The 25,763-nt window shown below is 48.7% G+C and overlaps 1 protein-coding gene across 1 annotated transcript in view; it reads right to left on the bottom strand.

The window, feature by feature from the left end:
• Positions 1 to 204: 204 nt before the first annotated feature.
• Positions 205 to 25,763, bottom strand: part of LOC139914257 (zinc finger E-box-binding homeobox 1) — a 51,891-nt gene continuing 26,332 nt past the window's right edge. Inside the window, 8 exon segments of the mRNA XM_078291311.1 lie at positions 205 to 1,245; positions 1,247 to 2,040; positions 2,892 to 3,072; positions 4,278 to 6,028; positions 6,517 to 6,622; positions 7,279 to 7,481; positions 8,683 to 8,844; positions 14,193 to 14,348. Coding sequence (XP_078147437.1) covers positions 1,117 to 1,245; positions 1,247 to 2,040; positions 2,892 to 3,072; positions 4,278 to 6,028; positions 6,517 to 6,622; positions 7,279 to 7,481; positions 8,683 to 8,844; positions 14,193 to 14,348 — 3,482 coding nt within the window. The 3' untranslated portion in view covers positions 205 to 1,116.

The following is a 25,763-nucleotide window of genomic DNA, read 5'->3' on the forward strand; positions in this document are numbered from 1 at the left end:
GCTAAGTTCTACTCTATCAGGTGTGGTGGCGAGCCAAAGTCGACAGTATAGCGGTTTATTAGTTGACGGGTCGAGCTGCGATCCAATGTGGGGCCCCGGCAATACCTGATCACACTGCTAAGGTTCAACAGCAATATTCAATGGCACTTTTGATATGCATGTTTCTCTTGTTTTTTTTTTGTTTTTTTTTGCATAAGGCTCGGAGTGGGGGTGGGGATGGGGGGGTAGGTCTGGGGGGGTCAAAAGGTTTTCTACGTCCTCTTTCTGCTCGCTCTGAACATTTAAAACACTGATTTGTAAATGAACAAAAATCGACGCTAGTACCTCCAGGAACTAGACGCAGAACGCGACGGAACGCGCCCGTTCCGCTCTCCGTCGTTTTTTTTTTTTTCTTCTTAAGGCTCACAATCCGTTCAAAACAACAACAAAACGTCATGCTAACGTCTGCTAGCTGTGATGGCGTGGTAGGTCTAGTGCGGTAATACTGAAGGGTAGACAACATAACTCAACTGCTCCATCCATAGGTAAACCAAGCCACTTGTAGTGCACAGGATTTTTCTTATTTTCCTTCCAACTTAATAAAATACTGATTTTTTTTTTTTTGTTCATTGGCAATAAAAAGGTATAGAAATATCTCCCAACTGTACAGCTTTTTAAAGGTTAAAATATGAGTGATAAAATTAGTAACACTGATAAAAAGAAATGACCCAAGGTGTTTTAGTAATAAAACATTATCTAAAACGTGTCGGCTCTAGCTTCCAAAGTCTGTATAATGCATTTCCTCCGTTGTTAAAATTCATGTTCGTCTTCGTCTTTTCATTTTTCTTTACAAATGAATTTTTTCGAACAGCGAGAAGGCGTTCTCCTGCAGGAAAAGTCACTAGTATTTTTTTTTTCAGGCACACCTGGATTTCTACACAGTAGTGAACTGAAACAAATTTGTCCGAGGAACCAAACTTCCGTCTCCTGCGCTCTCCTTTTCCGCCAGTTTTCATGAGGAGGGGGGGAGGGGGGAGGAGTGAGGGGGGGGGAGGGGGAGGGGGAGGGGGGGGGGGCTGGGGTCTGATTGCGTCTCATCCAGGAGAGAATATACCGTCGTCGGTCTGGTTCCTCTTTTTATTCAGTATCTCCTTCCTCCTGCGGCGTCTGGTTCTTGTCTTCCGAAACCGTGTCCCCGTTTGTTTCGCCTCCAGTCTCCTCCGTGACCTCCGCTTCCGCCCCCGCCCGCTCCTCCGTCTCCCCCTCCCCCCCCCTGCGCTGATGTCACCCCTTCCTCCGTATCCATCGCCTCCTCCGCTTCCTCCTCCACCTCCACCTTCTCCCTCTTCTCTTCTCTTCTCTCCTCTCCCACTTCCTCTTGCCTCGTGTCTGCCTCCTCCTCCTCTCTTTCCTCCTCTTCCTCCTGCTTCACCTCTACCCCTCTCTCCTCCTGCCCTCCTCCTCCTCCTTCTCCCCCCACCACTACCCTCTCCACCTCTTCCTCTCCATCTCCGTCCTGGCCCCGCTCTTCCCTCTCCCCCTCTCTCTGTCCCTCCTCTTCCACCACCTCCTCCTCCTCCTCCTCGTCATCCCCCCCTTCGTCCCCAATCTGCACCACCTGGATGTCGTCCATATCCACGGCGCCCTCCTCCTCGTCCTCCTCTCCGCTCACTGGCCTCCTCTCCTCCGCCGCCGCCTCCTCCTCCTCCTCCTCCTCCTCGCTCTCCTCGTCCTCGCGGGCGCTGCTGCCCCGCTCGTCCGAGTCCAGCCGGGAGGGGGTCCGCTGCGCCCGGCCCAGCGCCTCCAGCTCCATCTCGGCCCGGGCCTCCCCGTCCTCCTCGGGGCTCTCTCGCCCTCCTCCCCCCTGGCCCGGCGCCTCCTTCTTGCAGTAGGAGTAGCGGTGGTTCATGTGCTGCGAGTAGGAGCCCGAGTGGGAGAAGCGCTTGCCGCACTTGTCGCACTGGTACGGCTTCTCCCCCGAGTGGAGCCGCATGTGTTCGATCAAGTGGTGCTTGTGTTTGAAGGCCTTGCTGCAGATGCCGCACTCGTGAGGTCGCTTCCCTGCGGAGAAAAGAGAGGATAAAGCACGGCGTAAATATACAACGACGTCGCTGTAAGAAATGAATGAATGCCATGATATAGAGTGAAAAATGCTGTCGAGTGAAAAAGCACAGACACGGGAGGAACACATTAAAACGCTCTGAAATGTACCAGTGGCAGTGAATCCCCCACGTAGCTGCGTGAAAGGGAGGGTGCCACTGGCTGAGAATCCATAATAATATCTATCATCAACGTATCCAAGGAGAGCATTTCAAAACAATACAACAAAAGTGCAACAATTGTGCCTGAAAACCTTCAAGGAAACTTTATCCAGGCAGGGAACAGCGGGTTTGAGGCTAGGTGAGGTCATTTGGAGCTGAACACTGCGGCTCATAGCCAGGTATCAGAGTAATAAAGAAAAAAAGAAACAAAAAAAAAAAAAAAAACGCCTCTCAGAGTGTTGACCTGCACTTGGCCGCGGCATCATCCCCGTTCGAGCGGTCCAAATCACTACCAGAGCTCGCCTGTTGCAACATTTGGTGCTTCACATGAGAAGGTAATGTAGCTGGCAGTGCAGAGGAGGGGAGTTGGCGGAAAGAACTTCTCAGACCTCTTCTGTGCATGTTGAGTAATACCTGCTGGAATGGAAGTGTCCACCCTCTGCTGCTTTACACCACCGAGCGCTGCAGCGTGCGATAGCTCAAAATCCCCCTTTCACTTGCACTCTGACTCATCTTTTCCCAGGACTCAACAGTGAGTGATGGTGAGGGAAGTTCCGGCAATGCGTTTTATTCAGAGTCCATCTGTGATTGTTGGCCGCGTTCGCGCGTAGGTTTGGAAAGTACATGGGAAGTTTTATTTTGATGTTTTACCTGTGTGTTCGTATTTGTGTCGCAGCAGCGAGCTGCTCTTCTGGAAGATCTTGTCGCACAGGTCGCAGGCGTACATGCCGCTCTCCGTCTTCTTCATCTTCTTCCTCGGGGGGCCCGAGTCCGAGTCGTTCTGCTCCTCCATGGTGGACACGCCCTCCGAGCCGGTGTCCTGCTTCTCCTCCTGGAGGACATGAGACACATGCATTAACACAACGGACGGCAATTCAAAACGAGATATTTCTGTTTTGTTTTTACAGAAAAACACAATGAATGACTCATTAATAACAGAATACCAGTGAACAGCGTGCGTGTGCATGGCAGGAAATCGAGTCATGTCATATCCTGCTCACGGCTCTCTCTGGCAGAACTTGTGAAATTAAAATCACTCAGAATTCAGTTTATGGGTGAGCAAAAACACCCAGTAGACTCCACCAGCCCTTTCCTTGGCCTGAAAAAACAGCTGTGATTCAACAATGAGTAAGGCACTTAGCACACTCATGCTGTTCACTTATGAGCACACCTACAGCTTTCTTATATCACTGGACCAGGAGGAATACACCCACTGATGCAGCGGGAGGAGATGTGAGGCATTATTAAGGAACTGATATATATACACAGGGCTCTTTTTTACAAGGCAGGTCTATGCCAATCCACTTAACACGAAAGCATAATACAACAACAATAAATCAATGGGGCAGGCAGAGGTGCGGCGTTTAAACAGATTCCAGCGGATCGATAGGGGCTCTGCAGTAAAGTGCAGCCTCATGTCCTCTGGGTGACAGCCCAGGAAGATCACTCACACACCGGGATAGATCTGGATCCATCATTATGGGCCCATTAGGTGTCTGCACAATGAAGAACTATTAGGGGCTATCATTTTACAAAGAGCTGAATTCTGACATTTCTATATATGACTTATTGATTGGAGTTTGGATGGTTTCAAACTATCTATCATGTTCTAGCGGTTTGGAACGATGAGAAGTAATGATCTGGACTGAAGGGTTTGACTGATCGCTCCAAAAAGAGAAAAGCCAACTTGATTCCAATCCACTTGCCTCTCAAAATGGCTACCGTGTTAAACAGTCTTTCCTATCTGTAAATCAATAGGTAGAGTTTAACCTGTTCACTGTGGCTGACCTCCAGTGGAACTAGAGCCAAGAAACAGACTCTCAAATGCTGAGGGAGCTAATAAAGCTTGATGAAACAGTAAGAATTAACGGTAGGTTATTCACATGGGAAAAAATGCCACTCAGTTCCTCCCTTGCATACCACAGCCCATATTCACTGAGTAATTGGCAGGGAGAATGAACAAAGACAAGCCACGCCTCACTTTCAGCTTGCATGGAAGCTCATTTGTTGCTAAACGGAGAGCGAGCGGTTGCACACCTTGATTCCGTTGAGGTGGATCGTCTTTTCCTGCGTCTCGGTCCCAGCGGGGCTGCTTGCTGTAGTGGTATAGGTGTAGGCCAGCTGGGGGATCAGGATAGTCTGTTTGTTGTTGGTGGTGAGCGCCCGCAGGCACGGCATGCGGCCCTGGTCGGCGATAGCCACCAGGGTGGGGAGCTGAGTGGTCATAATGTTGATGGGGTTGGCACTTGGCTGGCTGGCGTACAGGGTGATGGGGCTGGAGAGTGGCGATGCCTCTTTCTTTGTGCAAGTCAAGTTCAGGGGTTCGTCCTGATTGGTGGAGCCAGAGGGAGGGGAGGGGTAAACGCGGGCTTTGGCCGCCGCCCTCTCCGCTTCGTCCCTGGTGGGCTTTGGCAGCGACAGGTCTAGGGGTCCCTCAGTGCTCTGGGGGGGCCGGGCTTGGACGGGACCCCCGGCCGTCAGGTTTAGTGGCGAGGGGGAGGCCGGCGAGCTGTGAGAGCCGTTGACCTCCGCCGGGGTGCCCTCTGTGGGGCTGCCCTGGGTCGCAGAAGGGCTCATAGTGGCCATGTCCTTCCCTGGGACCAGAGACACCACACTGTTAGATTCACAGGTATCCTCCTCCTCAGAGGGAGGTGTCGGGGCGCCCAGCGATATCTGACCCTCCTGCATTTTGTCAAACCACTTCTTGACCACGTGGGTGGGCAGGCTGACCGAGTCAGAGATCTTGGCCAGCTCGTCCTTGGTGGGCTCTGCATTTAAGGCGAAGTAGGCCTTGAGCAGGGACAAGAGGTTCTTGGGGTGGTTGCAAAGCCCTCCTTCTGACAGCAGGGCGGCGATAGCGGACTCAGACTTGTCCAGGCCCGTTCCGTTCAGCCTGAGACCGTCCTTCTTGCAGTGCTTGAGGGCGTGGAGCGCTTCCAGCCCCCCGGGACAGTTATCACACAGGAGACAAGTTTTAGTGGTCTTCCCCTCCTCTTCAACCTCTTTAGTTTCTTTGCCCCTGGTGCTTCTGACGGTGAGGTCCTCTGGGAGTTTCTGGGCTTTGCAGGTCTCGGTGGCGGCCTCGGCTGGTGTGATCGGCTGCGGCTCTTTCTTCAGGTTCTGGGCCATGAGCTGGGCCTGGGCCTGGTTGGGGTCCAGACTGTAGTTGATTATGATCTTTGCGTTACCATCCTGGCCCACAATAGGCAGGCTGATGGCTGAGATGAGTTGCTGATGCGGGGGGTGGAGCGTTCCAGTGGTTAAACCCGAGTTCGCCAGCCCCTGGCTTTTGGCGTTGCTCTCCAGCACCTGGCGAATCACGTTACCGTCCACGGCCACTTTGAGAACGTTCTGCAGGTCTGCCAGGTTGATGCTGATGGGCGACACCAGCCCCACGGTGGGCAGGACCACAGCCTGCACCGCGCCCTGCAGGGGAGCCGCCGCGCCCCCGTTGAAGATCGCGCCGTTTATGCCGGTCACAGTCGGGGACGTCATCACCGTCGGCTTGTACTCGTAGTCCACCGGCTCGCTCTTGATCTGGTTGAGGGGCAGCTGCTCCTGCAGGGGCTTGCCGTGCTCCAACTTGTCCCTGATCTGGGTGCGGAGGGTGGAGGGCGAGGTGGGCAGGGCCGGCGACGGGCACTGGGTCTGGGTCTTGGCGTTCCCCGAGCGCGGCCTGCCGTTGACTGAGATGACGCTGATGCACTTCTTACTGCTGATGTGGGAGCTGTAGGAGCCCGAGTGGGAGAAGCGCTTCTTGCAGTTGGAGCACTCGTAGGGTTTCTCCCCTGTATAAAAACACAATGTGTAGGAGAGAGAGAAAAAGAGAGGCGGGGGGAGAGAGCCACAGACTTCCATTAGTGAATGAAGCTAAATGAGCAGGCTAGGCTATGAGCTATAAGGCAGGAAAGAGCTCTAATGCATTTCAATGATGCTTAAACGCTGATGTAATGGCACCATTGGGAAATGCCCCTCTCTAATTGCTGTCCCATAATGCCAAAAGAAACACAATTACGGCACATTAAGGAAGAGCACACAATGGACTGAAACACGATCATGGATATCTAAATACAGGGAATTGGCTAAAACATAAATAAAACATAAATATTTGTTTGATGGAGATGAAACATCTGTGGCTAATAGAGAATTATGGCAATGAATCACTAGCAAGTACACCAGCCCTGTTTTTCACAGGAACACACACACACACACACACACACACACACACATATGCACACACAGTATGCTGCCATGGTGACAGGGGTTGTCCACTCACCGCTGTGAATGCGTAGGTGCTCCTTCAGGTGGTGCTTGTATTTAAATGCTTTGCCACATTCAGTGCACTTGAATTTTCGGTTGCCTCCTGACTGTGTGACGTGTCTCTGCCGGACAAGGGGAGAGGGGTCGTTCAGACAGACACACAATGACAACACAACCTTTGAACTGCTACTAATTCACGCCACAACGTCATTAATCAATCGAGGACAAAAGGTCATGTTTATTTATCATGTTTGGAAGCAGGCGTTTACTCATGCCTACAATAGTAATTGCTGAGGCAACAGGAATAAGTTTACACATCATGTTACATAATTTAGAATTACTTTATCTGTGCATAATTACTGTAGTACTCCACAAGTAGTGTGCGATTAAAACAGGATTTAACAAATCACAAGTAATCCAGCTGCAATGACTATTTCGATCTTAAATTAATTTAAAATACCTAATGGAGATGAATCAGAAATATTTGGGCTTTCAAATTGAACCAGTGAATGTTTTTACAGTATAAGATACTGACTAGTTTGTAGTTTAATATACTTCATTACCACAGTACCACACAAGTAGTATGCTGCTAAAACAGGATGTAACTGATCACAAGCAATCCAGTTGCATAAAGTATTTGAAACCAAGAAGGGAATTTTCACTGAAAAGTGCAATGCCACTTAACACTTAAGAAATATTTGAAATATTAAAACAAACTGAACCAACGAACATGTTTTTACAGTATACAGTCCTGAGTAGTTAGTCAGTTGGTCTGTACCTGATCTCGGCCGGCCTTGTGGGCCGTCATGTGTCTCTCCAGTTGAGTGCGGTATGCGAAGGTGTAGCTGCACTGGGAGCAGCTGAAGTTGTCCTCGCTCTTCTCGTGCCGGTACTTGATGTGCTCCTTCAGGGAGCTGTATCGCTTGTAGCCACGTGAGCAGTAGGGGCAGGTGAGCAGCTGGGAGAACGCATCAGGGGTTCCTGGGTGACAAGACAGACGGGGAGAGTGTGATAATGATGTATGTGAGAGTGAAGGGGGAAGGAAAAGAGGGGGTAAAAGGGGCTGTCTAACACAGGGTCAATAGGGAGGGCCCTTTGATGTTCTGGACTGCCGGCCGCAGTAACACTCCTCTGCTATTTCACCAATCACTGACAGATCCTCCCCCTCAGGTAAACAGCACCCAGGTAACCAAATGGATAAAGGCTGATAAATGGACCGCAACAACACCTTCCTGTCATTATCAACACAGCACATGGGTGACCATTACGGTGAAGTACCACAGGAGTGAAATCTGCATTTTTTTTCTTTTGGATTCCTTTGTATTTCTTGCTAACACAAAGCCCAGCAAAAACAGCTTTCACATGTCTGAAATCCCATCATTTGATTGCCTATTGTCTGTCAGAAGTGTTTCAAAATGAACACCCACACATCTTTAGAAAAGCGAGCTCGGTAAACAACAGTCGTCCGCCTAGATCTATGCTGGCGTGCAGAGGGGGCTCAGTTGCCCGGCTCCCACACAGGTAAAGCATTACTTTGTTAACAGGTGATGTATTAAGTTTCCCTGCGGGCCAGGTGAGGGCCTCGGGAAGGGAACGCACACACATTATCGCCCAGGTAGCTGTGAGTCAGCGCTCGCACAGACGTGACAAATTTACTCAGGTGTTGCTGTTTCTCTTCCTCCCCTAAACACCCCTCCTCCCCCCCTTCCTTTTTCCCTCTGTGGTAGCAGGTAAAAGCCAAAAGCCCGTAAGCCATAAAGGCCCCAGTGTGTTGCACTTAACAAATAGCTGTGTGTGTAATGATGTCGGAGAGCGGCGTTAATGGGGTGGAGTTAACACCTGAGGTGAGAGAGGGAGCAGGTAGAGCGATCCCCGGGGGGCAAGTAATTACTGGGTAGGTGCAGTAATGGTGTGAGAGCTCAGCGACTGAGAGCTCTCAGGTGGAAATGATGGTGTGTGTTTTAGTACGGCTCCATTCAAGTGAGTCACTATACCTTGCTTGTGCGCGCGGCAAAAAAAGGTAGCAATTGCATTTCAAGCAATTAATACACCAAGTACATAATGGCATTTCTGGATGGGGTTTTTACATGCAAAATGATTTTGATAAGTGCTCGCTTAGTTTTCTGTACCTGCTGTACCAGTGTGAAATGTACGGGCTGGACTGTGTGGTTATGCAACGCACCGTTCTCGTCGTGGCCGCTGGCTTCGGGCGTGCCCTGGCGCTGCTGCTCGTCCTCGGGGGCCTCGGGGTAGATGACGGCCGTGTCTCCCTGCTGGAGCATCTCCTCCACCAGGGCGTCTGTGCTGACATCATCCTCGCCGTCCGACACACACTCCTCCCTCACTGGGATGGGACAAACACACACACACACACAGGCACAAAGAGAAGAAGCTGATTAGAATCTTAGCCATCAAAACATGTATTATTGATTACTCCGTACTTTTAAGAGTTTCTTACATGGATGCTTACTGTTTTAGTATTGATGTATGAAACCTTTGTGTATTAAATGCGATAATCCAATAATGCCACGATGAGTGCCATAATAGACAAACCGGATCTCACTAACTAAGCCCTTGATCACGACATGTTCGCCTGTATGGAATGAGGTGTGCAGTGGCAGGGGAAAAAAACAACCTGAATGTCATGGTTGACAATAGGATGAGAAAACTAATTAGCATCAAAGGGCAGAGGCTACTGTATGAGCATCAAGGAGCTCTTTGTAAGAACTGAATGGCACGCCGCTATTCACAATGTTAGGTAAGGTACTTATTGAGACTGGGACTGATAATTAGATGATGAAACTTGCCCCAATGTATTGCGGTAGATAGATATCATGCAGGTGCTGATGTATGCATACACGCTCACACACACACATGCACACACACACACCACGGTTTGCTCTCCGGAGAGGCTTGGCCTTCAGACTGTGCTTAATATCCCAGCAAATGAGAACCTCTATGTGGGAGCGGAGTGCGTTTTTACAACACATCACATGAGCCCAGCTAGCTAGTCTAACGAGCGCTAATTACCGAGCCGTGGCTTATAGGAAATGTAACCTGAGGACAGAGTTTAGGATGTGCAAAAGCTTCCTTCCCTCTTTCCGTCTCTGCTCTCCCAGCGCTTCCTGAAGTGGATACCGGAACCGAGTATAGCGTGTCGGCGATTAAACTGAACATTATTCCTCTATGGATATGGTAGTGTGCCTGTGCGTATCGTTTACAGTGAAGAATTACAAGGGTGAACTATCAGCTAAAAGCAAAGTTAAACTACTGAGGATACTGTGGTAGTGTTTACTGGGCAGATGTTTTAGGGATGGATGTCAGCCCTCCCCTGCTTAGTGGAGATTTGAGGATTGGGGTTTGTGAATTGTGTGTGTGTGTGTGTTTATGTGTGTGTTGAAGGACTGGGCCAGCTGTGTTCTCCTTGGAGATGGGAACAGGTGTAGCGCTCCATGACTCACCGAGGCCCAGTGAATACCAGTACTCTTAAATAAAAAAAAACAAAACCCTGCCCCGGCTTCCTTTGGTGCACCTTGAGAAAGCCGTGAAAACAATATAAGCGTGATGCAGTCATTTGTTACTATGGTTATTAAAGACCATTCGATGAACCACCCACCATATAACAAACCCGCGAGAGGGAGGAGAGCGAAAGAGGTTGTCTGTTGTCTGAACGTGTGTGTGTGTGTGTGTGTGTGTGTGTGTATGTAAAGCGGGAGCCAACAGCAGGTGCTGAGAAAGTGGAATTGTGGGATTACTCATCCCACAGTGGAGTCAGGAACACATTAGGGGCTGCTAACCCTCACATTAACACACAGCTTTTCTCCCATGACCTCAATAGCAGCAGTCACACCCCTCTTTATGCTAGCTCCACTGTTGACAAACGCCTTTTACCTTAAATCTTCCATCTTGTATTTTTCACCGCTCTGTTTGCCACTGACAAGAAGGGAATTGTCTTGAAACATGTGTTCCAGATGTAGGATTCATTTAAACAGCAGACAAAAAAGCTATGGGACTTTGAAATTGCTGATCTGACAGTCCCCCCCCCGTCCCTCCATCCCCAGCTCAAAGGCAGCATCCACACACACAAACACGCCTCTAGGCTACTAAATGTCGAACATGTGTGTGAGGTAGGGTCCCAGCAGGGGGTCTGTGGTGCGAAGGTATGACAAGTTGTCGTTCTCCCTCCTCGTGTGTGTGTGTGTGTGTGTGTTTGTCTCTCTCAGCTCTTTGGTAAGTAAAGACCGAGGCCAGAAGGGTTCACAACCAGGCCGAGGTGGCTCCATGTTATCAGGCTGCTCCCCCGAGGTGAAACATCACACAGGCCATTTATGCGCTGACGCAGGGATGTGAATGCACCGCTGCACAAGTGGAAAATCTGTTAAAAAGCCCTGGAAAACAGTCCCCGCGAGGTCGAGGCAGGACAATCTGTTGAAGCTTGTTTCGCGAGCTAAAAAAGTAGTTCGTTTTTTATTTTTCATATAGCATAACATAGCTTTTTCCGCTATTCTTGAGCAAAATCACCAGACCACCCACTCTCTCCCTCCCTCCTTCCTCCTCCTCCTCTGCCCATATCTCTGTAACATGACACAACGGTATCCCATGATGCACTTCCTGCCCTGGCTGACCTTTGCCCCCGCTGCTTCCTGTGGTCGTGCATCCAGACCCGTTTATGGGCTCTATCCTCTCCTCTATCTGGGATGGGAGAGACACATATCAGCGATAAGCACTCGCACAAACACCGAAAATAAAATACAATCTTAGAGCGACAATGTTACGCTTTATCTACAAACAACAGGAAGTGAGCCAGAGAATAAACGCGAGGTATTTCCAAATCGAGGGTGATTTACTCAGCCTTGGCTTGGTGCTAGCAAACCGTCTGTTATGGATGCGCTGGACAGCGTTCCCAGCTCTCTGGAGAGTCTTCCTTTCCTGTGCAGAAGGGTGGCTCAGTTTAACTTCACATCACATCATGACATAACCCGCACAGGAATGTAGGTGTTCCCGTGTGTCCGCGCAGTCCCTGCTGCAAATATCATCCGGATGGCTATTCGGTGTTTTGAGACCCATTCTGAGGAGCCATTGTGGGTATATCATCATGGCATATCAGGTCGACAATGAGGAAGACAGAGAAATATAGAAGTCTCGTGGTGCCTGGGAGCTTCGCAACTTCACTGCTTGCCGGTGTGATGCAGTGCTAGTGCCGATCAAGCCCACTCAACATGCAGCCAGCTCATCTTCTAAGGGCCTTAGGCTATATTTCCAGGTAGTTAAACCTAGCCTCTTGCTGTCGCTGCCATTAAGTGCCTTTGCTCCCTCACGATATCAAAGCTCTCCAGCTCCACCCTGCCCATTCTCTGAGATGTAATCACGCTCTGCAACTCATCAAACACGAAAGAGAAGCCCTCCCAGGCCAACCTTCTCACTACCTTTCCCTCCCCGGGAGTCAGTCAGCCTGTTCTTAGCGGAGGGCAGGCTGCAGTTTACTGCACCAACCCCGGGCTGCTCCACCACTACATAATCATTTAGGAGTGAATGAGTAATGACAGCGAGCAGGGGGACCATGATACCATATAATCAAGAGGAATGATTCAGAACAAGTGGAACAGAGAGAGAAAGAGAGGCAGTATGAAAAGGGGATGAAGGGGAGGAAAGGAGGGATGGCAACACGCTGAAAAACCACCTTTCAGTTTTGGAGCGCAGCAGTCTCAGGAGAGGGGGTGTCGAGGCTTTAATTTGAAGCGAGCCGGGCCACGCTGAGGAGAAGATTAGTGGGTGGTGGTCGCTTTTCAAGGCTGCACCAGAGACTGAGGGAGGGAAGGAGGGAGAGCGAGGGATGGAGGGAGGGATGAAGGGAGGGATGAAGGGATGAGAGAAAAGAGAGGTGTGCTTGTTTAGAGAGAGCTAGGACTGCGGCTTGCTCCATGTTTCATCAGTCCAGTCCCTGAGAGTGACAGAAGATATGTTGCTTGATGTATGAGACCAGGCTAGAGAGAGAGAGAGACAGAGTGAGAAAGAGGGAAGTGTGTATGTGTGTGTGGGTGTGTGTGTGCGCGAGTGAAGGCAAAAGAAAATATGCCTGATCAGGCATAAGTCTGGAGCGCAGCCAGCTCGCTGAGCTGTTTCAGTGTAACTCATGCTTTTGAAGTGTTTAATGTTCACGGGCCCTGGCCAAAACCAATGACATTATTCTTCCTCCAACTTTCCCTTTATGCGAGGAGGTACAGATGGAGAGGATCGAGGAGATGGGATAATGGTGATGAAAACGACAGCACAGACTGGGGGAGAGGTGGCTACACTGTGTGCAGGTCTGTAGTGTGTGTGTGTGTGTGTGTGTGTGTGTGTGTGTGTGTGTGTGTGTATGAAAGGTAATTTAATTCTGAAACTGACCAAACTGAAACTGAACAGTCTCATTGGACAGGAATTTGAGCGGATTCCTGAAAATCCCTCCCTAAACTGAAAGTGATAGGTCGCTGGACATTTTCACGCGTGTTTACTTGAACTCTTGCTTAATCAAAGCCCCCCCACCCCACCCCACCCCTCAGCCTAACACATCTCTCACCGGCGAACACATCGAGCCAAAATCCACCAGCAGCAACGCCCCAAAATAAACATGCTTGTGGCTGACATATCGAGTCAAAGTGTCTTGTTACATTACATGTGGGCCCGTCACACTATTGCACATACTGTACTTGGCGCGGGCCCCAGACCAACAGCGGCACGCGCGCACACACACACACACACATTCAGATTCATATGCACAGACACATACATGCAGCATGAGGTCAGGAGCGCGGTGCGGAGGCCTTGGGCCCAGGTTGAAAAACCAACATCCTTCAACACCTGCAATTGTTGTGTTCTGGAGGGAGGAGGGGGGGGGGCGTGACGTCAGCCCTTCCTGTGGGGGTGGGGTGGGGGCTCTGATGTCACTTCCATGCGGTTTGAGGTAAAAAGAAGTTCAGGGCGGCCCCTCCAATGCCCACCAGTGCCATTAAGCTCTCCACTGGCTCTTTGGTCGCAGGGCTATTTTCTGTACTTGAAGGTCTCTCCCTCTATTGGCATTGTCTTTGTTTAATATCGCATTTCCTGCCTTAGTTGGAAGCCCACCGTGTGTAGTACCTGCTTCCTTACACTTGATCTTTCACAATGAGACAAAGCCGGGTACTTTTGTGCTGTGTACAGATGTCAGTGAGACAATTCTTAACTTAGCCCACATCACCTCAGCTAAGGTCAAAACGTCTACTTGACAGCAGCAGTCAAATAATTTACGGTGTAATAATTTCTTTTTTAACAAAGGTTGCATGAGAGATTCCCATTTACATTTTTTAGGCATCTGTAGCTGATGCTCTTATCCACAGCCACTTATGAGTGAGCAGGTAGGAGTACAGCGTCTTGCTCAAGGACACTTTGCCATTGGAAATAGAGTAACAGTGGCAGGACAGAGTGAAAAGAGACACACACACTGCAAAAATACACATAGAAGAAGTCATTTAGTCTAATATTGAGTCTAGAAATCGGATTTTTCTTGAGATACGTGAAAAAAATCTGCCAGTGGAGGTGAGATAATGTGATTCGTTTCCAATGCAGATGAACTTGTTTCCTGAATTTTCTTGACTCGTGGAATTTTGATGATCCTAGTGGATATGTGATCATGTAACCCGTATATTAGTATGCCGAGTGTGTGTCTGGTCTCACCTCCGTCCCAGCAGTGCTCCCTGGGGGGCTCGTCGTCCGGCAGGGTGCTGTCGCAGTCGGCCCCGTCCGCCAGGCTGCCCTCCTCCTCCACGATGTGCAGCTTGTCCTCATCGTCCGAGTCTGAGCCGGCCTCCACCACATTACTGTAGTTGGTCACTGCACAGGGAGAGAGACGGGGCGCAGAGGTCAGAATGACTGGTCGAATCGTGTCTAATATTTTGCGTTATTCTTAAAAGGAGAGTCAACGGTGCACACATCTTTTAGTATTTTTATTCTTTATTTAGACAGCCGGGGAAGAAGCGAGGGAGACACAGGACAGAAAGCTCTGGCGAGATTCGACCCGGGCCAGTGGAGGCGTACATGTGGATCCACAGGCGGAGGGAAAATAGAGTATAAGCGAACCCGCTCAGCTGATGACAACACTGAGGGAGTACTGTATGTGAAAGGCCACGAGTCGGAGAGGTTAAATACGCTTTGTCATTTAAATGTCAAAACTATTAAAGCGAATGGTTGAGGGGGGGCAGGGAGCTGGAAACACCAATTACATAGACCTCTGCCTAACTTAGATAGATTAGATGAAACTTAAATGATCCCTGTGGGGAAAGTGGGCTGTTAAAGCAGCAGAGAATGAAATAGCCAACAGCATAGAGAACAGAGCAAATCGGGGGTTATTAAATATAATGCAACCGACAATTTCAACACCAAAACATAGCAAAAATATTGAAATCTGAAAAATATATGAATCTATAGCATGTAAAATGGTCTGCAAAATAGGCTGATACCTTTCAGAATATCATGATTACATCGATCGACTTGATTTTTAAAAATTTTTCATGATGATCACGTTGGACATGATCCCAAACGAGAAATTAATGTCATTATATTAGTTCTCAGTAAGAGGGAGGAACAACAGATGATAAGGTATTGCTGCAGAAAACGAACTACCGGAACAACAGGCTCCATATCTTGCAGCCACAGAGAAACAGAAAAACTCACACTTAGACACTCGCCGACACACATACCAGTGTGAGATCATTAGATAGCAGGCTGAGGTGGTGTGTGTGTGTGTGTGTGTGCTGTGTGGGAGTCGGTGTGACCTGGTCGGCTGTGTTATGGGCTGAAGGAGCCAGGAGACACAGAGACAGCCAGCCTACAGAGAGGGTTATTACGGGGAGTAAATTTTCCTGACCGACTGTCTGCTTCAGGTGTGTGTGTCTCTCTCTCTGTGTGTGTGTGTGTGTGTGTGTGTGTGTGTTCCTGCGTTCTCTTTTCATTTCCACCCGTTTCCTCCATCTCTCAATTCCACCTGTGTTACTTCCACCCACTCTCCTTCCCTTTCTTTCTCTCCCTCCATCTCTCTGTTCCACTGTGAGAGCTACAGATCCTCTCGGAGGCCAAATCAATTCTCCAGTGAGAGCAGCCCAGTCAGCAGAGGGCCCAGGCTGCAGCACTGAAACTACCTCTCCGGCTACTTTATCACACATCACACACACACACACACACACCGCCCTCACGAACTGTCGGTACACGGAGCCCGCGTTCGCACATACACACACGCACCACCTGCACACACACGCTGAGTACCGCCAGTACAAAGTACCTGAACATGCGCACGGAAACGCGTGCACATTCTCTCTCTTTTTCTCCATCTCCATCTCCACTCACCCCAACCCCACTCGCCCACCTCTTTCTGAAGTGGCTGCTAATGTTTTTGTCGGGAGGAGGCGTAGCTGGGGGAATAACGATCCCCTGTTTCAATCAATGAGAATTGTTTTGGTGAGGTCTCTTTCTCTCCGCACTGTGCAGGTCACTACAACTGGTTGGTATTCACACAGACTCAGCAGACGTGCAGGGTTCAGGCTGAGAGGGAGGTGGGAGTAAGGAGGTGTGGGCGGAGGGATGAAAGGTGGTGGAGGAGGAGGGAGAAGCAATGTTATTTGGTGAGTTGTTCATAGGGTCAACACTGCTGTGCCGCATCTGCAAAATCCCATCGGGGTTCATCAGGAGAGCTATTTCGCTCTCACTCTCTTTCCTCTCTTTCACTCCACAATATTTTCTTTTTTTAGCGTGGAGTGATCGCAACCACATTGTGGTCTTCAAGAGGCAAATTTAGGTCAGTCAGTCAGGGGTGAAATACATCCTCTATACCTATGCTATAAGCTATGTTTACGGTTCAGTTGCTGAAGTTAACTAGCAAGCCAAGTAGCCTAGTGTTGCTGTATTCTCCATAGAAGAGATGAAGGCTGATCAACTAGGGAGCCAGAGAGCTGAGATCACATTCAAATAAACTGTTAATTAGATCTACGTAGCGCCATGAGACTGTACAGAATCTGTACTTGTTCTCTCTCTTCCCTCTCCCTTGCCTCCCTCACACACACACCACCCCCCCCTCTCCTGCCCCTCCTTTCTGTCAGAGCGACTCTGCCAGGTGATGTATTGTCCGTTCAGCAGTCGAAGCAGGCAGCGACACTTCATTCTGAAACAGTGGGTACTTTGGGACGAGTCTGAGAGGCTGTTTAGGGCCACAGCCACTCAGGTGTGGAGCTGAGGTCAGCGATTACAATGGCAACACTCTCCGCCGGCGGTGTCAAGAGAAAATGATCAACTATAAAGCTGTAGAGAGAAAATCGATGCGCTGGTGTGCAGACGAACGGTGGCAACGGCGAGGAGGACAATAAAAATGGGAGATGCGAAGACAGAGCAAAGTTAGGGGGTGAGAGAAAGAGCAAAAGAAGGAGGGGGGGGCTGAGCGGGAACTGTCTTCCTGTGCCAAATGGTCGGCGGTGTTGTAACTAAAGTGCGTGTTCCAACAGGAGATGTAACACCTAGCAAAAACAAAGGCAGAGGTCCCTTCTGGCTGACCGGCTCAGCGTTTAGACAGCTGGCCTCATTAGCGCTAGCATGCTAACACACAACAGGAGGACGACTCCTACGCATCTAGCAGAGAAAGCATTGGTTGGAGGAGGTGAGGAACTCATTTCTCAAACTTTACTTTCCAACGTAGGTCGCAGTGTGTTGAACACCTGAGAAAATAATAGCCTGTAACCATGGCTCATGCTTTTAGTTAGTCCCTAACCCCTGGCCGTAGATCGAACCTTCACAATACCCTCCCACACACAAGCCTTCTATGGATCTGGGTAATAGGAGACAATCAATGCAGGCCAGAAATAGCTTCAGCACAGCATGTCTTCATTACAGCTAACCTGCCCATATCATCCATGAGAGTCGGCACACAAAGCACCACAAATCAACCCAGTCAGGCCTTTACCTGGGAAGACCTCAAGCATCCTGGTGTTCCTGACAAAGATCTCGGTGCTGGCTGACGAGCCGGTGTGAAGTGAGAGCCTCTCAATATGCAGCGCCGTTCTTCACTCTTCACCTACACATCTTTCCAACATATGCTGCCGATCCCTGCTGTAGCCGGTGACCACTGAGGTGACTGGGCATCCAAAATAAACCCCTGGTAAATTGAATGAAGCCAACGTCACTTGCATTTCTCCACCCTCACCTTCACCCATCACCCCTTTTTCCCCTGCGAAGCACCCAGAGCCTATTTAAAGACACTGCCAGGCAGCCCCATGTCAGCCACCCCTAAAGATGCCTGCTGGCACTGAGAGGGCTGTGTTGTTATGACACCTGCCAGACCGCATCAGTAACTGGCAGAGGAATGGGCGACAGGGCGGGTCACTCGGGGGATCGCCCCACTCTCACACCCCAAACGGGCCCCGCGTTACCCCGCTGAGGGGGGATCACCTCGGCAGACGTGTCGTCACTGATGTGACAGCCAAGAACATTATGTCCCTCATATCCCTTGACACCGGTGCATGCTGTAGATTCCAATGGTGCAGTTTCTGTCTAGCTATGTCAGTTTGTTTTGTTTTTTTTGAGTAGCCTAATGACTTGCCAATGTATTTTTAGACAATGCAGTCCAGTATGGATAACAAACCTGGGTTACACGGTATTTGCAAATAATTCTTAGCGTTTATTTTAACCTGGATGGAGTACCAACTGTGTGGGATTTACCGAATCAGGACAGATCAGATGTCAGATAAGTGGTCAATCACAGATAAGTATACTAAATTGACTTTCAAATACTATCCTGTAATTGTCTTGGCGCATATTGTACTATGTGGTAAACCCCACTTTTCTGGTATACGAGCAGGCTTAACCAGACAAAAAAACACACACACACACAAAAAAAAAAACCCAAACTAGGCTCAATCAATCCATGCTCGGTGACCCTGATCTGGCTGATGAGTAAGGGACATTTCAACAACTTAAAATTAAGAGGAGGATTACTTGTGCAACAGCGGACTGCTTGGTTTGTGGTTTACTACACTGAGGCGTGCCAGATAGTCATGGCAGTATAGCAGCCTCTGTGGGAGGGAGCTATCTCTGTGCTTTGAGGCGCTCAAGGTGTGACTGACTGGCTTAATAACTGATCTTTACATGGGGGCACAGAGAAACATATAGCCTGTGAACAAACACATTACAGTCTGAAGCGAGCTCTTATCTTGATTCATTACCTATAGGAACATCTGTAAGGAAGCCAAAGCCTATACATCTTATATGCAAGCCGACAGCCCCATACCAGAAGGTGTCGAAGGTATGCGTGGAATGTCCAACCAAAACACTTTCCCCGAGTTTGGCTCTTAAAGAGACAGATCAAAGGGTGTGCTCTCTCTCCGCTGCTGATTTCATTCAACTGACACACATTTAGCCCTTTGGTTGTTCTGTTTGTGATTAGACAGAGATTGACTCATCATGAGCAGCGGCAACTATTCGTCTGCCTTTCCACCTCTCCTTCTGTCTCTATATTTAGCCTTGGTACAGGCTCCCTCATTGAGGTACACCACTTATCTCATTCAGAGCTCAGGGCCAGGCAGGCAGCGGTGAAAATACCACAGGCATCCTCAAAGAGTACAGACCCTGCCGTCACAGAGTCTGCCCCTGCGGCCCCGCACTGCCATTTTCTCAGGGAAACCAACCACTACAAAAAAGCACAACGAGAACCAAACTAAAACAAAGCCGTGCCATTCAAAACCTCAAGTATGCCGTCTCAAGGTGAGGCGCCTCATTCAGCGCTGAGGTAAACGCTGCTGGTTTTGTTAAAACAACAGCCTTCCTCCCACAGAGTCAGGAAGGTCAACTCGAGTGCCGATAAGAAAACAAAAGAATTGGGGATTTTTCACGGATAGCTTGTTCGCAGGCTGCCTCAAACTTGCTACGCCGTTTAGGTCAGGCTACACAAATGCTGCTTGGTTCCAGTAGTTGAGAGATATACTGCAAGGATATGAACCGTTAACTCCCAACAGTAGCCCTTACACAGAGCCAGGCCGGCCAGTTAGCTGTAGAGGGCACTAGGGGTCCCAAGAGACTGTTTCCTAGTCAGCTTAGCCTAGCATAGCAGCTAATGCCAACTCTCTCCACAGGTGTCTGCCAACCATACCAGAGCAGGCCAGTCACAGTTAGGGCCAGTCATATCCTGGAAGGTCTTTCTCCATAGCTACATGGCACAACACTCAGCCCCATGTCTATAAAAACTCCCTAGAACAACATCATATGAGTCTTACTCATTGTTCTAAGTTAGGCTGGGGAGAGCAAAAAAGCAGAACTACTAGTATGGCCTTGCAGTAAAAAATAGTACCAAGCAATCCAGAGAATTAGTCACTACTGATGCAAAGTGCTGTGAGTTTACTAGTGCCAGAGCTGCAAGAGATGTGAAGTGTTTCATTGATTGATTTAGGTTCATTCAAGGAGGCCAATAACAATAGAAGGCTAACGAAGAAAATTGGTTAAGATTGTTCCTTCAGAATCAAAGGATTTCAACAACCTGTGGAGTGGAGCTCTTCACAGTCATCACTTCAGAGGTGAGCTAGAAGACAATGGGCTCTTGTCTTCCTAATGACGCTGATCAAGGTTTTAGCACTAGAGCTAATGGGCCTCTGCAGGTCACTCATCTCCCATCTGAGCACTTTCCATGATAACACTGGAGCTAATGGAGGCTATTGTTCTCGTAATCTGCATGATGAGTCTTGGAAGTGTAAAAGAAGTCAGTAGGTGTTAATGAGTCTTAGGAAAGGAAAAAAGACTTAACTGCACCTTAGAGATTGGGCAATGGCTTTCAAAAAAAGAGATACTAAAGTTAGTCATTCTGATTCTGGGAAAAGAATATCAGTAAGCCTAGGCATAGGCTATTATGTGCTTTGCTTATTAGGCCATGTGCTGTTACTACTCAGGATTAGTCCTAATACTGCTGCTGTGCCTAAATGACACCCAGATAATAGACTGCATTTCTTCAGAGGGAAAGTCATAGGCTGTTCTGGGTACGAATCACAGTGGCAGGCGATGGTATTTCTCTCCGGGGCTAATGAGCATCGTGATGAGCCACACACATTCTGTTAGGCTGGGCGTCCTCGGAGAGTTGCTGCTTCTGGCTCCTCTCAGCTCTTCTAAATAAGGCCAGGTGGGCTGGTAGGGACCGGAGGGCGTGATCACACCACACACACACACACACACGTTCCACAGAAATGCCCCGGCCACCGCGTTTACACTAGGCTCCCAAGCGCTGTTTATATTGGAGGTGAGACAGCCCCATCCACGGTAATAACAGCAGTACACCTAAGTGAGAGTGAAGAGTATGTGTGTGTATGTGTGTGCGCACTGTACATTAAGCCGTTAAAAGGCACGCTTGGTATGCAGAAAGCTCTCCATCACTATCAGTGGTCACGTGACCTCGGCTGCACGTCCGTCACAGCAGGCCATGATGAACTGCTGCCTGATCACAACAAGTTCACATACACACAACAACACATACATGCACACATGCCAATGCCCCTCTACCCAAATCCCACCCACACACACACACACCTAAAGGCCATGCTATCCCACTTATCTCCTCACCATCCCTCCCTCCCTCTATCCCTCCCTCCCTCCCTCGGTGGGCAGGCCTGCTCCAGTTCTCCGACACTCAGCAGGTCTGTGGTGAGAGAATGCCCACCCGGCCAACCAGCCTGGCTATATACAGTATAGACAGGTGCCCGAGAAAGCAATGACATAGAAGGAGTGGAGAGGAAAAAGGAGGAGGTGGATGAGGAGGAGGAGAAAAAAACACAGAGGTGAGGAGAGGAAACATCTGCTGGTTTCTGGTAAGCCCAGAATACCTGCAGCCACGCTTCCACCCGCTCCCCCTTCCACCTCTCTCTGCTCCTTCTCTATTCCTAGAACTCGGTATCACCTTTGTAAGGTTGATCTGTCACTTGACTCTTCAGGCCTACGCAACCCATTTCAAATTCAAACCCTTGATACCATTCGGTCAGTGAGACATACCTGATGACTGCACTGGAAACCGAAAACAGAAACGGCACCAAAACAGCAACACAAATATTTAGCCGGCACAGGAAGGCATCAGCACACACCTGGGTAAACAGTTGTTTCCCTTCCAGGAGCGACCGTTGCAGCTACAACACCTCTGCAATACCAGGCATGCAACCATAACAAAAACCTGGCTAATGTTGCGTTAGCCTATGTCACACCTCATCGGGGTGTTGCAGACAAAATGAAAAGTCCCTGCCACCTCTGCTGTCAGACTCCATTCAGGCTGCAGTTACAGATTGATAGATTTTGAAAGCTGCACAGTAGTATAATAGTCTTTTTCCCCTTTGATTTTCCCAGTTTGTGTCTAGGGTTGACATTTTGAGTGGAGGATATTATTAGAGCAATGTCCTGAGGTTATTCAAGCCATGTAAATGTAGTCAGTAACATCAGTGGCATCAAACTTCATCATGTAACCTGTTTTCTACTGCTCTAACCACTTCAAAGCCATTGACAACAGGCAGTAGATATGAGATGTACAGGCAGTAGATATGAGAGTGATTGATTTTTCACAAGAGTGAAAATCAATCACTCATGAATTAAGGCTGGACAATGTGCAAAATAATCCAGAGGTGTGATAGTCATTAGTCCTCAACATAAGTGGTAGGCCAAATTGTTGAGCCTGTTCTATGTGTTGTCAGACAACAGCATCCAGTTTCACAGCTTCATCCAAACACTGTCATAGATACACGCGGGTCAGCCGGCGGAGTGCTTCTGGGCTCCAGCTAACTAGCTAGAGATGCTACCGGTCTCTCTGTATGCCTGTTAGCACGGCACAGCTATCAGTTCTTACTGTACAGAGAAATACAGTATGTAACCCACACTGCAAAAAGAATCATAAAAATCAGTCCAGAATATGCACATGTAGATGATGATTTTCTTCCTTTGCACTGTTGACAACATAGGCTATATCTCCAAATATATCAAATTTCTTTTTACTTTTGGGAACTCAAAATAATAAAAGTCATTTATTTGTACAAAATATTTTTAGAAAAACATATCCTTAAACTTCTACAGTATATGTGTATTTTTGTCTTTTTTATGGGAAAACAATAGGGCTGCACAACATAATTTATAATTGTATAGTGCAATTTCAGTTTCCACAATTACTGATCATAGAATATTGGCATATCAGCAATGTTGAAGCATTTTGTTTCATTTAGAACGGCTGCTACAGTTAAAAGTTTTTAAGATGTTGATATGAAATGCAAAAAATGCAATTAAAAAATGCCTTTTCCTTTACCATTTCAGAAAATCAATTTGTTCCTAAAACAATTGAGACTAAAAAACATGATTATAACATTTAGCAAAATAATCTCTAGTTTCATTTTGACCATAACTGTGCAGCCCTTCATGACAGGCTAACCCCCCCTCTCTGTGTGCATCTATAGCGGTCTATGCAATATGCATTAACCGAGTTAACCCAACTGCGTGTGCCGCGTGGGCCTATATTAGGTTAGTGTAGCACTGGGCTGTTGCATTTTAGGAGCAGGTGACTGAACATTCCTTCCTGTATTAGGCTTGTCAGTTTACTGTGGGGGAGTGCGGACCAGGGAGAATTACACTAGCCCATGAAGAGGGAAAGTGGTGCACTGCCAAACAATTCTCCGACTGGAAAATCTCATTAAATCTTGCTTACCTATACGTCTAAGTCTACCTAACTGCACAGGTTTGTCACCTGGCTCCAAATCCAACATAACACCGCAGTTCATTAAGGAGGCCGGATAACATCATTGTCATCAGTACTGTCACATACCTACACCGCTCAATTCATCACACTACACTAGTCGAGATTGGTGATCTATGCAGAATGCACTTTGTTATGTGGGTTAATACAGGGATTGCCAGTCAGCAGCAAAGACGTGTGCACACAAACACAACAAAAGAGGGCAGAAAAGGTAAACGGAGGGGAATGATGGCAGGGTGGGAGGAGAAGAACTGCTAATGGCTTAAAAAGACAAAGCTGGCCTGTCACATACAATGCTCATCTGAACTGAAGGCTGCCCCAGGGAGGGAGTGTCACAAACTGTCAGAGACTGAGAAAAAGAGAGACGGAGAGAGAGAGAGGAGAGAGAGAGAGATGGTGAAAAGGAGAGATAAAAGGTTGAAAGATGGGTGGATGATGAGAGAGGAAAATCAAGTAAAGAATTGCGACAAAATGGTGAAGATAAAGAAAAGAGACAGCTAGGAAGCGACAGATGAAGAGAATAGGACAGAGAGGACAGTCAGGGAGGAGAGAAAGGGAATAAGAGAGAGAGAGAGAGAGAGAGAGAGAGAGAGAGAGAGAGAGAGGGACCAAAAAGAGTGAAGGTGATGGACAACATTAATGGTAGTGTGTGTGTGTGTGTGTGTGTGTGTGTGTGTGTGTTCTCTCTGGTTGCCTGCTCCTCAGTAAAGGTCAGGTGTTGACGCTGTGGCTCTGCCTGACAGATGTCTCACTGAGGGGAGAGGCCGCAGGGCGACAGGCTGTGCGCACACACACACACACACAATTATACACACTCATACACACACACGGACAGGTGGAAGTGCAGAAATAACCCAGAAGTGACTTTTTGTTTATTGGCTACATCTAATTTTACAACCATTGCAAGTTTCCCATTTATAGGAATCAGCAGGTCAGCACACCTCAGCGAAGCCGCGGCCAGGATCCATGTTGACAGCCTACTGTGGCTTCACTAATTCTGACACTAACACGCAAAAGTGCCAAGAGAGCTGTTCCTTTTCTAGAAATGGTGGAAAATCCTGCGCTACGTGCCATTTTGACAACGGCTGACAAATCTCTCATTTCTCCAGAATGTCAACTCTGTCACAAGACCCTCCCGAGGCCAAACATCCTGGACAACCCCTGACACACACACACACACATCACAGACACACAATACACACACTCACAAACACACCGCCTTGGGCTGTTGCTCAGTTGTCACGGCGGGTTCTTGTTATTCATGTGAAGTGGGGAGGGAAAGGGGTTAACGCCGTAAACTTTCATCCACAAAAGCCCTTTTGTCACCTCAATCCTCCACTAACCCCCCCCCCTCCACCAAATGTCCTTTCCCTTCTCCCCAGGCTAAGTGGCCTTTCCCTGTGTGACCAGGCAGGGTTAGCACCCCCACCCCCCGCCTCCAGGGCGACTGCGGCTGAGGGAGCAGTCAACCAGTTCCACTCACACCATTACCCCCCTGTTAAATGACCAAGAGGACGGGGTACAGACGGCCTGTCGGTTGGACAGTCACAGAAATCCGTCTTGTTCAACCAGGCGAGAGAGAGAAAAAAGTGTACATGTGTGTGTTTGCGTGTGTACGTTACAGGTTGTGATGATGGTTGTGTGTATTAAGGGGTCTTATTGGCCAGCCATCCCCCTCTCTTTGACCGCTGTGTTACGTAAACGGCTCGAAACCCTCTCTCCAAACGGCTGTCCTTGGCTGTGACTAACGCGCAAACTATGATTTGTAGAACTGGGGCGGACAGATGAAAAATCGCAGGGCGAGCGAGCAGCGCTGTTGTTAATGCGCCCTCTCAGTGCGGCGCTGATGGGCACGGGGCGAAATGGCTGAGACAGCAGGTAAACGCAGGTCGTCGCGTATTGATGTATTGACGGGCCTCCTTTTGTCCATTACACCCAGAGGTGCTGGGATGGTGCGTGGGTGTGTGTCTCGCTGCCACCGGCCCGGGAGACCATTAGCTTGCTGTGTCAGAAATCGAAGGGGAGCATCGACGGTCCAGCGGGGGCAGTCGATAGGCACAGATCTCTCACTCCCCACTGCCAAAGAACATCCACACTAATGGGTTGACTGTGAGTCTGTTGCTCTAGGACTGTTCTGTACTGATCTCCTGTACTGATCTCTACTCCCGTGTTCTGTGTCATCTTGTTCCATTTCCATATTACTGTTTTTTGTGTAATTCTATGTCCTAGACAGGATAAAAATGCACTGCCTGACTTGCTCTGTTGAAGCTCTTCTCTCAGTATGTCCTGGTAGTTGTTTTGGGTGTGGAAGGGGTGGACAAGTACATTAGGTGTGCTCCACTGTAGGATTGATTGACTATGTTCATCTTGTGTCAAAAGGTGGGGCTAACCACAAAAGATGTTACTTTCTGACTGTGGTATGCAAGTTACATCCAGCTCTAGTTTCAACTCTTAAGATGTCTTGTCCTTCATTCCACTTAGCGCTGTTCTTTTCTGCTCTGGTGGGACGC

This window comes from Centroberyx gerrardi, chromosome 22 (assembly GCF_048128805.1).
Source record: "Centroberyx gerrardi isolate f3 chromosome 22, fCenGer3.hap1.cur.20231027, whole genome shotgun sequence".
NCBI lineage: Eukaryota > Metazoa > Chordata > Actinopteri > Beryciformes > Berycidae > Centroberyx > Centroberyx gerrardi.